This window comes from Syngnathus floridae, chromosome 1 (genome assembly GCF_059516105.1).
Source record: "Syngnathus floridae isolate MCC-2025c chromosome 1, RoL_Sflo_1.0, whole genome shotgun sequence".
NCBI lineage: Eukaryota > Metazoa > Chordata > Actinopteri > Syngnathiformes > Syngnathidae > Syngnathus > Syngnathus floridae.
Window position 1 is genome coordinate 17,625,846 of NC_142413.1, and position 13,495 is coordinate 17,639,340.

Below are 13,495 nucleotides of genomic sequence, written 5' to 3' on the forward strand. Positions count from 1 at the left end.
ATCATGATTAAAATTCCCAATCTAAAAGCCTTATTCCAACCTATAATTACTTGTTTACATTCACAATGGCACAATCTTTCTTTTATACCTACCTACTTTTCTCCTGCTTATCATCCTCCAATATTGTTTGACACATATCCCAATTTATTTCATCTTTTCATTTCCTTTCAAATCCACTTCCTGTTATCTGTGATAACTAATACAGTTGGTCTATACCAAGCCCAGCTTTCAACTAACCCTACATCTACTTCCACGCCTACTTTGATCACAACAGGATAGTGATTTCTTCCAATTGTTATTCCTGCCCATGCAACCAGAGTTAGGTCCATGGCTGACTCTGTAGCGCTCTAGTAACATTAAGGCTCATACCCATTCCATCATTTCAACATCCTAGGTTTCTGTCTTCCATGAATTCTTCCATTACCCTTCCGTTGTCACTTTCTCTTGTATATAAGGACTCCATTGACAATTTATTACATAGATTGTAGTAAATTATGATCTTTATGTTTACATTTCTCAACCAACTCTTAACTGCTAAAAACTCCACACCTCTACCTTTCCCCATAACTCTGTATAGCATTCCCTGTTTAAAAAAGATGTAGCATACAACCACCTCTGTTCCAGATCTTGCCATACAGTGTAATAATATCCTCGTCTAACAAAAGCTATGGCTGCCATGTTTATGACTAGATATAATTTCAGATTTTTCTTCCATACGGTCAATAAAGCCTTTAAATTGTTGCCCATGTGAAATTTAACCAGAATTCCTTTGAAGGACATATTACATCACCTCACGCAGAAAAACTAGCTTCCTAACTTTCCTCTTGCAGATATTAAGTTGTCAAATTTTATTTCCAGGTTCATCTGTCCGTCATATTACCAACAGGTTTCTCTCCCTCAGTCTTCTGCACCTCCATATCCTCTGCCCCTGACTAGGCATTGAGAACCAATTCACATACATGTCCAGGCCAACCACCGTTGTGACCATGCAGTGTGAGATTGTCGAAACTCTTGCCAAGACAGAAGCGGTAAAGACTTGTTAACCCATGAGCACAGTAATTTATAGAAAACTAATCTGAAAGCCACTTGTACTATTATTGTTTGCACTATTTTGCACTAGGGAGGGCTAACATTTAATTCTGATTTATACTATTCTTCTTTGTTTCATCACTATTTATCAATTTAGCTTCTCTAGTTGAGGATATAATTGATCCCCTAGTCCTGTTTTATTTTGTACACTAGGTTACATTTACATAAGGTTCAACACTGACTCACATCACAGGTCAATGCTTCGCCCTTCGCCATTGATCCCAAATGCTATATAATTAATTTTTTTCAACTCCATGCGCTGGTGGAGGAGACTCAACTGGTATATCACTCCCACACACATGCATGCATACACAGCAGACACACAGACAAACACTGGCGCTGCAAGATGTTTTTATGACTATCTTTGCATGAAATGTTTATGAATATACAATAAATATAAATGACAAACTATCGTGGTTTTAAAACTAAACCAGACAAGCTGATTAGTCTACATCTACAGAAAATATGGAGTAAATAAAGCCACATGTAATATCACACTGCAACTACCAATACAGTTAAAAATGTTTGCTTTAGCTAAAATATTAAATAGAAGCAAGTAGAGATCGATCAACTCACCACACGGACCACGTCATCTCATATTGGCTCCTAGAAGGAAGCAAGTAAAACCACAGGCATGCTCATGATGTGTGTGAGTGTGTGTGTGTGTGTGTTTGTGTGTGTGTGAGCGCATATGTGTACGTGGGTGTTTCAGCGAGTGTGTTTGGACACCTAATGAGTCCGCGTGTGGGGAAGAAACTAAAGAGACAGAGGGAGCGCCACACACACTCTCTCTCTCTTTGTCTCTTCCAATTGCTCCTCTCCGCTCTATCTCACGATAATTTGCATTCAAAGTGATTCCAATAACTGCTCCACTGTATGCTTCAGTGCAACAACCATTTGTGGCAGTTAAGCACTAACAAAGTCTCACCTTTTATTGGTGGGTTGCTTTAAGGTCACAACATGATTTACAATGCAATGACGTCAATGATCCAATAGTAATTCATTAAGCGTTTGTAGTACTTCTTTCTTCTTTTTTTTTTTTTTTTAATCACTGCTGCAAAAGCATCCACGTATTTCTCCATTGGCACCAAATTGTCAACATTGATGTTTGTAAAACGTAAGCAGAATACGTTAAAAATGATGGCTGCCATTGGGCAAAAGTGTTGACCCTACAGCTCCGCTACGAAGCTGCTTGGCTATGTGTGCTTTTTGTTGTCCCAATTTCAGAGGATCTTGGTATATTGGCCTATGCCAAGTTTTTCTGGAGCGCATTAGTGGAATATACTGCTATGTTTGTGGTTGCCAAGTCTTCATCGAGCTCCTGCAATTTTCATTCATTCGTCTTCCTCGTTATAATTTTTTTGGCCGCTAAAGATTACACCAAAGCTGAGCCAAATGCAAAATCAATATTTAAATAGTAAGTAAATTAAAGATCAATTACCTCTTGCAACATTTTAAGGACCTGAACTCCTCACTTTCAACAACGACAAGGGGTTGACAGTCCTTAATAATTAAATTCTGAACTGACCGGACGGTGCATGCTTCAGAGAAGCTTCATGGTTAAAAATGGAATAATCAAGTATGTATTCGTTATGAATAAAGTGATTAACAAAGAAATTCTATCACAGAGGCTGGAAGAGAAGAATTATTTTGAAATAGAAGTTTTTTTTTTTTTTTTTGTAGAGACGCATCCCTGTTGACAGATGGCGGATGCGCTTCCTTCTAAACACAGGTTGGCGCCTCAGTGACAGGCAAACCGTCAGCTGTCGGTCACAGGACTTTCTTAAAGTGATACACGCGCCGGCAAGGGGTGTATAAGGTTATCCATTTCAGGATTTATTCGCGGAATTTACAATCAATTAACGTCAAATAGTGTTGACGTCTCACCTATCAAGCAGAAATGTAGCTAATTGCTTATTGCTACTAAATCCTCTCAGCCCATCCACATCTGAAAGGCAGCTTCTATGTTCGCCCTTGTTTCGTCTCGGAACCATCAGATTCTTTATTTTTAGATTTAGTTGGTAACTAGAGATAGCTATTAATCTATTAATTATGTGATAGTTTCAGTAAAGCTACCATCAATGAACAACAGTGGGCCCACCCCGATGGTGTTCACATAATAGCAGGAGACTTTAATAGGAACAATCTGAAGACTGTACTCCCACAGTTTCACCAGTACGTTAAGTGCCCAACAAGAGGGGAAAGGACTTTGGACCACGTGTACTCCAACATCAAGCACGGGTACGGAGCCATGCCCGTCCCCCACCTCGGACAGTCAGACCATCTCTCATTGCTACTCATCCCCGCATACACTCCTCTCAGACGCAGATCCAGGCCCACCATAAGGACTGTAACAACTTGGCCTGGAAATGCACTCAGTTAACTCCAGGACTGCCTTCAAAACACGGACTGGGACCTATTTCACTACCAAAACCTGACCATGTTCACGGAGTCAATCCCGGACTACATCAAATTCTGCATGAGAACCGTATGTGTGGACAAAACCATTCGGGTCTTTCCCAACCAGAAACCCTGGATGACCAGCCAGGTTCGCTCACTCCTCAGGGCCTGTGACTCTGCCTTCAGGTCAGGCAACAGAGCCCTTTACATCTTAACTGGGGCTGACCTGAAGAAAGGGATTAAAAAAGCCAAAGCGGAGTACATGAGGAAGATGGAGTCCCACCTCGCCAGCAACAGACCACGAGAGGTGTGGCAGGGCATCCAGACCATCACCAACTTCAGGGGCTTTGAGGTGACGTCAGACCCAAGTGAGTCACTGGCAGTGGAGCTCAACTGCTTCTTTGCCCGCTTTGAATCACCACAGCCTCACTCACCTGCTGTAGCCCTCCCCCCACCCCCATCCACACCAGTTCCCAGCACCCCTTCACTCACTGTAAAGGAGTAGGAGGTGAGGCGTGTGCTCCAGGCAATAAACCCCAGGAAGGCTCCTGGTCCAGATGGAGTACCTGGCAAAGTGCTCAGAGCCTGCGCCCACCAGCTGTCCCTGATTTTCTGCAGGATCTTTAACCTCTCGCTGGCACAAGCAGTCATTCCTACCTGCTTGAAGTCAGCCACAATAATCCCCATACCAAAACATTCACCCCCAACCAGCCTCAACGACTACCGCCCTGTTGCCTTCACCCCAGTAATAATGAAATGCTTCGAGAGACTGGTTCAACAACACATCAAGGACTGCCTCCCCCCACACTCGACCCCCATCAGTTTGCATACCGGGCAAACAGATCCACGGAGGATGCCATCACCAAAGCTCTGTATGCTCTGTTGCGACACCTGGAACAACAGCAGAGCTATTCGAGAATGCTCTTTGTGGACTACAGCTCGGCTTTCAATACAATCATCCCAAACGTTCTGGTCACAAAGCTGGACACTCTGGGCCTCCCCCCTCTTACTTGCACCTGGATCAAAGACGTCTTGACCAACAGGCCCAGAATGTGAGACTTGGTCCCCACCTTTCCTCTACACGCACACTGAGCACTGGTTCACCACAAGGCTGCGTGCTGAGCCCTCTCCTCTACTGTCTTTATACCCATGACTGCAGTCCGGCCCACGGCAACAACATGATTGTAAAATTTGCTGATGACACCACAGTGGTCGGGCTGATCTCGAATGGTGACGAGATAGCCTATAGGGAGGAGGTCCAGAAGCTCACGAACTGGTGCTCTGCAAATAACCTGGCTCTGAACACCAAGAAAACAAAGGAGATCATCGTGGATCGCCCTCCCCCATGCATCAACAGCGAGATTGTGGAGAGGGTCCACGACATCAGATTCTTAGGAGTCCAGATCTCTGATGACCTCTCCTGGACACGCAATACCTCAGCTGTCATCAAGAAGGCTCAGCAGCGTCTACACTTCTTAAGAGTCCTCAGGAAAAGCAGTATGGATCGGAAGCTTCTGCTCGCCTTCTACCATTCCTCCATTGAGAGCCTGCTGACGTACTGCCTCACCACCTGGTACAGGAGCTGCACTGCCGCAGATAGAGGGAGGCTACAGAGGACAGTCAAAGCAGCGCAAAGGATCATCGGCTGCCCTCTCCCTTCCCTGACGGACATATACAACACCAGGTGCGTCAGCAGAGCTCACAACATCATCAAAGACAACACACATCCCGCCTCCCAGCTGTTTGAACTGCTTCCTTCAGGGCGGCGCTACAGAGGCATTCGAACAAGGACTACCAGACTGAAAAACAGTTTCTTCCCAAGCCATCACCGCTCTGAACTCTGAGACAAAACAACACCAGCTATAATACAACACCGATACTCCTTTAAAATTACATGCAATAACTATTTATTATCTACTTTCTGTATAAACCTCATTCATGTTAATACATATACCCACACTGAACATACTGTAAATAAGATTTTCTTAACCCTCATTCGTAGACTAATAGCTATACTGTGAATAAGATCTTTCACTTTTATTCTAGATTTCCTTTTATACTTTTTTAAATTTTGTAATGTTTGCACTAGATAGGGAGCAGCTATCCGAATTTCGTTGTACAACTAATTTGTAAAATGACAATAAAGGGCATTCTATTCTATTCTATTCTATTCTATTCTATTCTATTCTATTCTATTCTATTCTATTCTATTCTATTCTATTCTATTCTATTCTATTCTATTCTATTCTATTCTATTCTAAAATCCAAGAAAACATATCTGTCAGCAAGCGCATGGGAAATGATTAGCAGTTTGTCGGTTTCTGATTGGTTGCTTTTCCTCTGGTGCAATAGTTTTTTTAAAAAAAATTAAGATAAAAGTACAAGATGGGACCAGAAAGAGATGGCTTTTTTCACAGACTTCTTTTGTAGAGTTTGCATGCTCTGGGTGGATGAAATGACAAAGAACCACATGCATGTTGAATTCCAATACACTTTTGTATTTCATCATAGTCAAAAATAAGAGAATTTCCGTGGATTCCCTATTCATCCTTCTCAATTCTTGTTGAGAGGGGCACACGGCATGCTTGTGTTTGTTTCTCTTGTGGGAATTTTAATGGCCATCATCACTTTTGCCACCTCTGGCCTTTTCCTTCGTCCGAGTCATGTTCCATCTATAGCTCTATCATTGGGTAATTATCAACATCACACTTAAATCCATGGTGCCTTAACAATAAACATATCTCGTGTTTGTTTCCATAACAACAGATTCACATTATACTCTTTAACTTGAATGTCAGTGCTGTAGAAAGATACAGGTCTGCAAAACCTTTTATCACCAACTAGTTAAATATTTATCTAAGAATGCAAACAAGAGTTTGTCCAAAAGCAGAAATTGCCTTTTATTGTTATGAAGATGTATGAATCATATGTTTTGTCACCACAACAATACCATGATGAGCTACGACAATTAAGCACAGTTGACATTCAAAGGTGGGCTCCTTGGTAAGAAAGAGGGCCTTACATTGTTTTTGTCTCATGACTTATACAGAGGTACCTTGTAGGGATCGACCGATATGGATTTTTCTATAACCGATGCTGATATTTGACCGATTTTATGGCTGATTGTTAGGGTCGATATCTCGAATTTTGTGCTTTATTTACACACTAAAATGTCACACTAATAATAACAAGTGGGTGCAAAACATTTCTGAACTTAACATCGTTTATTGAACACACAAATCAATAAATTGATCAAGTATAAAATATATAAAAGAAGTAATATAAATCAATCATATACAAAAACATATTTTTTTCATGTTTGTTGGAACATATAAGCGTAAACTACACATGGAAATAAAATAAATTGTTTATTACATGTTTTCAATTTTCATTACATGACATGTTTCAACCCGAGTCATGAGAACAACTATAGTGTTGGAGGTGTGCTTTTAAATGGGCTAGGGCCAAGAGCAGGCATTACAGCTTGTCGCACTAAGCAGGAAGTCAAAGTATCGTGCACCTTTTTTTATGTAATTTACTAAAAAAATGTACCACTTGAAATGATCTCTGTAGTCTATTGACTGGTTTTGTCAAGAGTTCTTATTGTAGATATCTCCCATACTAGCAGTCAAGCACATTCTCAAAATCTTCCTCTGTAAAAGTGGCCTTTCTCATAAAGAGTCTAGCTGAGTGAGGTGAGCTGAGGCCACCTTATCAACCCATGCACTATATGTTCTGTCAGTTTGAACTTGAAACACTTGTTCAACCTTCAGCAAAGAGAAGATGTGATTGTCCAGAACTCATAAAATGAAAGACATGCAAATTCATGGCCCGTTGTATACAAAGTCACATTACATCATCGATAAAATGGCAGCACTAAGACACTATTGAACTGAAGACTCAATTGGGTTTTTCATTGTTGAATGGCTCCAAGTCTTATTCCTGCAGAATGTATTATACAATTTTGTTAATCCAAAATAAACATGCTAGAAATGTAACACTACATACTCGGCAGGACTCCACCTTGCGGTACCCACTTCCTCTTAAGAGCCTGAAGGCAGGAAGAGAAGAGAAAAGAGGAAGAAGCAAAGAGGGGAGGAGAGCTGCTTTCAGTTTGGATAAAAAAAAAGTGAAACATTTAGCAGACAACTTGAAAATAACCTAAGTGAGCAGTGTAAGTGACACAAGAGAACATGACTCCTTGGGCAACCACCACCATGGAGCGATATGGTGTAGGTGAGTCATTTTGTGGCGATTTATTCATAGATATTTGTACACTAGGAGACATGATTATTGCTATTGTGTATATTGTCCAAAGTGTGATGACATACTTTAAATGCAAAGAGTCTCAATAAGACAAAGAGACAACTCTTTACAGGATATGAGTAGGTGCAAAAGGGCCTCTCGGTGAACAATTACACATTTTTATTTTAACTGCAATGCAACAAAATGTCATAATGCTGCGGTTGAATGAATTTACAAACGGTAACAGAAGTCAACAATAAAAGCAGAGCAGATGAGGAAACATCGTAGTAGCGATTGGTCATGCCATTTCGATGATAAAGCAGAGGGTCTCTGACATATTTTAGACAAAGCAATGAGTATTTGACTTTATTTTACCTTCTGTGTGGAAAATAATACATAATTCATGTGTAAAGCTAATAATATTCAAGGACAATTTTGTTATTTATTTTGTCAGCACTGACTGTTATACTCATGCAGGTATACATGTCAGGAAGTGAAAGAAGGAAGGAAGTCTAATCGCTACATGCTGTAACCAGTGATGTTTGATATGTAAAGAGAAGATCAGCAGTAGTTAAGCGCTGTGTAAACCCATTAAAACTCCCATTGGGATGTGTAATAAAACCGTATGCAAAGGTCAGTGCCTCCTTTGCTGCAGATGGCATTATTTAATGCATTTTGTTCAAACCATTTTCCATCATTCAACTTCCCACGCAATCAACTAAAAGTTGAATGCACATATACGTAGTTTGAGCTGAGCTTTTGACATTTCATCTCAAGGATCTACTTCACAACTGCAAGGGCTTCATGTTCATCCATGTGCACACTGCAAGAGGTTGCTCTGGTGTAATCCTATGGGTGTTTTGCAAATGTCATCTTTTTTCAGCCAAGTGGAACTTTACTGGCTGTGGAGAAAATCAACTTTCTCTGGAGGTTGGAGATGCTGTCTACATCCAGGAGACCTGCGATGGTATCATACAATATCTGACATATTTAACACGTCATAATTTTTTGTGAAAGATTTCATACTGATCGTGTTTTCCAATATAGTTCAAAAAAGCAATGCCAAACAACATACAAAATATATAAATTTTCTCTCCTGACATCGCAGTTGTTAAGCAGGGTACACCAATACTTATGTATTCAGATTGATATTCCAAATTTTAATTGTGTGTGTGTGTGTGTTGTATGTATAATGTATTCTTTTAGGTTGGTACAAAGGCTACTTGGCCAGAAACAAAGCCCATCAGGTAACAACTGATAGACTGGCTCTTGAATAATGAATGCCATAGTGATATATTGATGTTTGAGCGATGTTATGCTCTAGTTCTGTGCTGATTCATTTTTTAACCAATCCCTGCCTTCCCATTTTGCACTTTAGGGTGTGTTTCCTGCCAGCTTTGTACACCTAAAGGAGGCAATTGTTGCACATCGAGGGTAAGTGAAGGTTGTACGTATATCAAACATAGTAGTTGTTGAAGTTACTGGGTAGCATTAATTTAGATTGGGAATCAATCTGCTCTATTTGCACGGAATACAGTATGTACCATTAGACCGATATATGTTCTACTATTTACTGCTATTTAGACTATATGAATCCATTGTTTGCAGTATAAAGAACCGTGCAAAGTTTTTAGGCCATCTATACTCAACCTGTATAATGGTGTGTATAGACTTTTGCCCCAGTACTGTGTCGGTTTGGTTTTTAAGCAAATATGTATTCATTTCTGCATATACTACATGCACACATACACATCACCACTGTAAGTAGAAAACAATTTCCAAATTTGGTGAATTTGTTAAATTTTCCACAAACTTCAAACTCAGTCCCCATGTCGGTCTGTTATTTAAAAAAGGGCCAATCTTAAGTCTAGAAAATGGCTTATTGACTTTGACGATGTTCGTTGCTCACAGGGTTCCCTGAAAAGTCATAGTTGTGACGATGTAAGGATTCACAATGACGTCACTGATAGATACCGTGCATTGACAATGCATAGCTTCTACTTAGAAGTAAGCACCCTGCTTGAGAAAACACAACCCATCAGAGACAGAAGATGTGACTTTTGAGGTGTCAATCATATGTTGCATACTAATTATAAGCACACATTTTTGACCTTGCAAAAAATCCAACTTTCTCTGGTAACAGTGTTATATTAGTAACACTTCATTAAAAGTAAATAATGCTCCTTCAGGGTAACAGGGTAACTGGTCAGCACGAAGCTGCAGGAATGCATCCAACATTTATGACATACTACTCTAAGTCAAAATAACTGGGGTGTTTTTTCCAAGTGCAAATTAAAATGATTTTATTCACCATATGTTGTTACTTGCTGGATAAAGGGTTAACTTATCGTAGACACAATACGTATAATGTGCTTCCCCCATACAGAGATGAGGAGGTGGTGCTTTCTGCAGAGATGCCTCTGGTGAAGGAGGTGACCATGACGCTGAGAGAGTGGGGAAGCATTTGGAAGCAGCTTTTTGTGGTATACATCAATACACACACTCGCAGTGTATGAATGCGAGTGAATAAAGTTGTGGTGAGTGTATTGCGTTCGCTTGTACAGGCCAACAAGGAAGCACGTGTAAGGCAGGTACAGAGGCTGATGTGGGAGCTGATGGAGTGGCGTTCCCAGCTCCTCTCTGGAACGCTGCCCACTGATGAATTCAAGGAACTCAAGCAGAAGGTTATCTCCAAGATTGATTATGGCAACAAGTATGTCAAAAAGCATCACTAAATTCAAATGTATTCATGTGTGAAATGTTCATCTCTCTCACTTGCACATCTTATGATATCCCATAATTACCAGAACTGTAATTTGTGCCTTTTTAAAGACAGTGCTGATCATTTGTGATTGACACTGTCAGACTTGGTGGCACTGAAGCCAGCTAACTTCAACAATTAAAAGAAAGCCAGCAATTCTTCAAAAATAGGGGCATCAACTTCACTCCCTATCTCAGTTATCTTCATTGAAAAAACAGTGATTTTATTTTAAAAATACAGACATTTCTTAGTGACCCCAAAGTTTTGAACAGTAGTGTATCTTCATCACATTTGTTGGAGAATGCATGGTCAGCCTACATGCAATTAGCAAAAATCTTTCTTGGATCCTCTGTGACATTTTAATTTTAAAACGTAATCTTTGACAGCAGTTGATGAGGATATTCGGACAGTATCTGTACAACGCATAAATCACACAGACTACACATTGATTAATAAAATATTAGATTTTCTGACATGCTGACCAACACTGAAACCTTTCCATCAATGTTAATGCTTATTGTCAGTCAAAGATGAGAATTCTTCATTTTATTAAACTTGGATATTATTTATTCAAGCCGTTAAACCTTATACTCTGTGTTTGCGATTAACTGGAGTCACCTACAATATGAAACACTCATCAATGGAGTATTATGGTAATGTGTCTGTGAGAACTCTGAGGCACATTTAAAAAAAGTAAAACTATTTTTTTTTCCTTACTGCAACTTCAAATAAATTATGCATCTTAATTTTACATTTTATATACATTGAAAATTGCTTTTAAGAGCAACGTCTCCTTAATGCGTCCTTATGGGCACTGTTACAGTTTTCCTTACATTTTATTGCTGTGTTCCAACTTACAACAATCGCCATATGTTTTTAACTGGTGCAATACAAATATAAACTATCAAAGGTCAAATACCACAGTTCAAGATAAACCTGCCTCTACTAAGATAATGTGGCTATTTGTTTATTTATTTGGCACTTGGAATATTTGCCTTGCAATTTCAGACACCAACTGAAATATTAAACATTATTACATTCATACTTTTCTGTCTGTAATGACAGAAGTTCTCATTACACCATGTAAGCTTATTTAGTCAGACGTACTTATGCACTGTGTATATTTTAATGCATAAAGCTATTTTAACATTTTACACAATAAAACAAATGAACAAGAATACACTCGTTAATGGTTCCATCTTTCCTGATTTGAACATTTGCAGAATATTGGAGTTGGATCAAGTAGTTCGAGATGACGATGGGAATATTTTGGACCCAGAGCAGGCCAGTGTCATTAGCCTCTTCCGAGCCCACGAAGAGGCCTCTGCTAAGATCAATGAACGCATTAAAGAAGAGCAGGTAAAGGAAAGTTAAGAAAGAACCGTCTCTGTTCTTTTATATGAGAAGTTCTTACAAAGGCATGTTTAAATTAAAATGCATGAAAATGCTTATATTTGCATTTTACTTGCTAATCACGTCTGAATTCCTAAGTATTCACATCATTATAAATCGGATGGGGTTAAATTAAGATCCTTGTAGCCTATTTTATATTTCTGCAGCAATTCATTGGCTGTATAAGGGGAATTCTTCAGCTTTTATTGTGGCCATCTGTGTCAGTAACTGCTATTGGTGAATGTGACAGGCATCATTATCAATGGCTCAAGTTAACCTTGAAATGTTTCACTTTACAGTCCAACATTCAAACAGAACACAGTGGCATCTCAGCACGCCTCCAGTCCTCACCCACACACAGCCTCTATGTCTTTGTCAGGAACTTTGTGTGTCGTGTGGGAGAGGATTCAGAACTCTTCATGTCCCTCTACGACCCTAACCAACAAGCAATCATCAGGTATCACACGGTGACATTTTTTCTAAATGTCGATAACTGATTTGGGCATTGGAGGCATTGTTTTTGGGGTGCATCATCATCTCAGACTAGTATTTTCTGAACCAGTAAGTAAAGTTAAGTAAAGATAACAAAATCGTTTAAATTAGTGTTTGTAATATAACTAAATGGATAAAAAGCTAAGGGTGGTAGTGAATACATTTGCAAATCTTTGTAATGGAAATAGAGTTATTGTTTTTTTTCTGTCCATACAATTGCATGTTAACGAGGCATTTTTAAGACCTTTGGAGAGCATAGCACCACCACACCAAAATTAAGGCTATTATTTTGTATGCTTGTGTTTATGGCTGAAAGGAGCAAAGACACCCACAGGCCCGCACAGTGCATATCCATTCATACATCAAATCTGCCTTCCTGTGCCTCGTTCATGATGAAAAACACTAAATGAAAAACACTGCTATGCCAGAAATAAGAACGTGAAAAAGACAAATTACAGTGCTGCACATCTTGACTGGCACCACGTGGCGGGTGCTGACAGTGTTGATGTTAAGCCTTGTCATTCACTATCTTGCTGGCAAGCTCTGCCTCATCCTACAGACTGCATTCACAAATCTGTTACTTGTCTTAAACTCTGATTTCACCCAAGAACATGCAGTAAATATTTGGGTCACCATCCATCTAATTTCAAATGTGTTTTAATATTACACTACTTTGACGTAATATCCAATTTATCTGTGCCAGAGTGCATACAACATTGCAGGGAGTGGCTGTGAATTCAGTAAAAATCAAGCACATAGCACTTAAAGTGTCTGACAGTTGTTGTTTCAATAATACTTTGGCTAATGGAATTAAACAAGGTCAAAATTAGTTATTTAAAAGGAAATAAGAATGCATGGTTGTCAATGACCCCCTCAATGTATCCCACGTTTCATCCCCCAGTGCAGGGAAGTGGAAGGACAAGCTTCAAAATTGTGTCATGGCTCAGCCTAGTGGGAAAGTTGGAAAATTACACTGTCAGCAACCACACAAATTGCAAATATCTAAATAAGTTTCCTTTTTTATGTTATCCCAAGTTTGATTTCACTTGTTCATTTTTTAATGTAAGAAGAGTGAAATTAGTGACTCAATATGGTAAGATGGTAAAATGGAATCTT

General features: G+C 39.5%; 1 protein-coding gene across 2 annotated transcripts in view; it reads left to right on the top strand.

The window, feature by feature from the left end:
• dock2 (dedicator of cytokinesis 2) overlaps positions 1-13,495 on the top strand; it is a 121,704-nt gene that overhangs the window by 22,623 nt on the left and 85,586 nt on the right. Inside the window, exons 1-8 of one of the 2 annotated variants that reach the window (XM_088380309.1) lie at positions 7,552-7,725; positions 8,618-8,701; positions 8,941-8,981; positions 9,113-9,168; positions 10,121-10,217; positions 10,299-10,447; positions 11,719-11,854; positions 12,187-12,344. In XM_088380309.1, the coding sequence (XP_088236435.1) occupies positions 7,683-7,725; positions 8,618-8,701; positions 8,941-8,981; positions 9,113-9,168; positions 10,121-10,217; positions 10,299-10,447; positions 11,719-11,854; positions 12,187-12,344 (764 nt within the window). In that variant the 5' untranslated portion in view covers positions 7,552-7,682. Of the gene's footprint in view, positions 1-7,551; positions 7,726-8,617; positions 8,702-8,940; positions 8,982-9,112; positions 9,169-10,120; positions 10,218-10,298; positions 10,448-11,718; positions 11,855-12,186; positions 12,345-13,495 lie in introns of those variants that run through there. The other variant, XM_088380318.1, reaches the window with a different exon arrangement.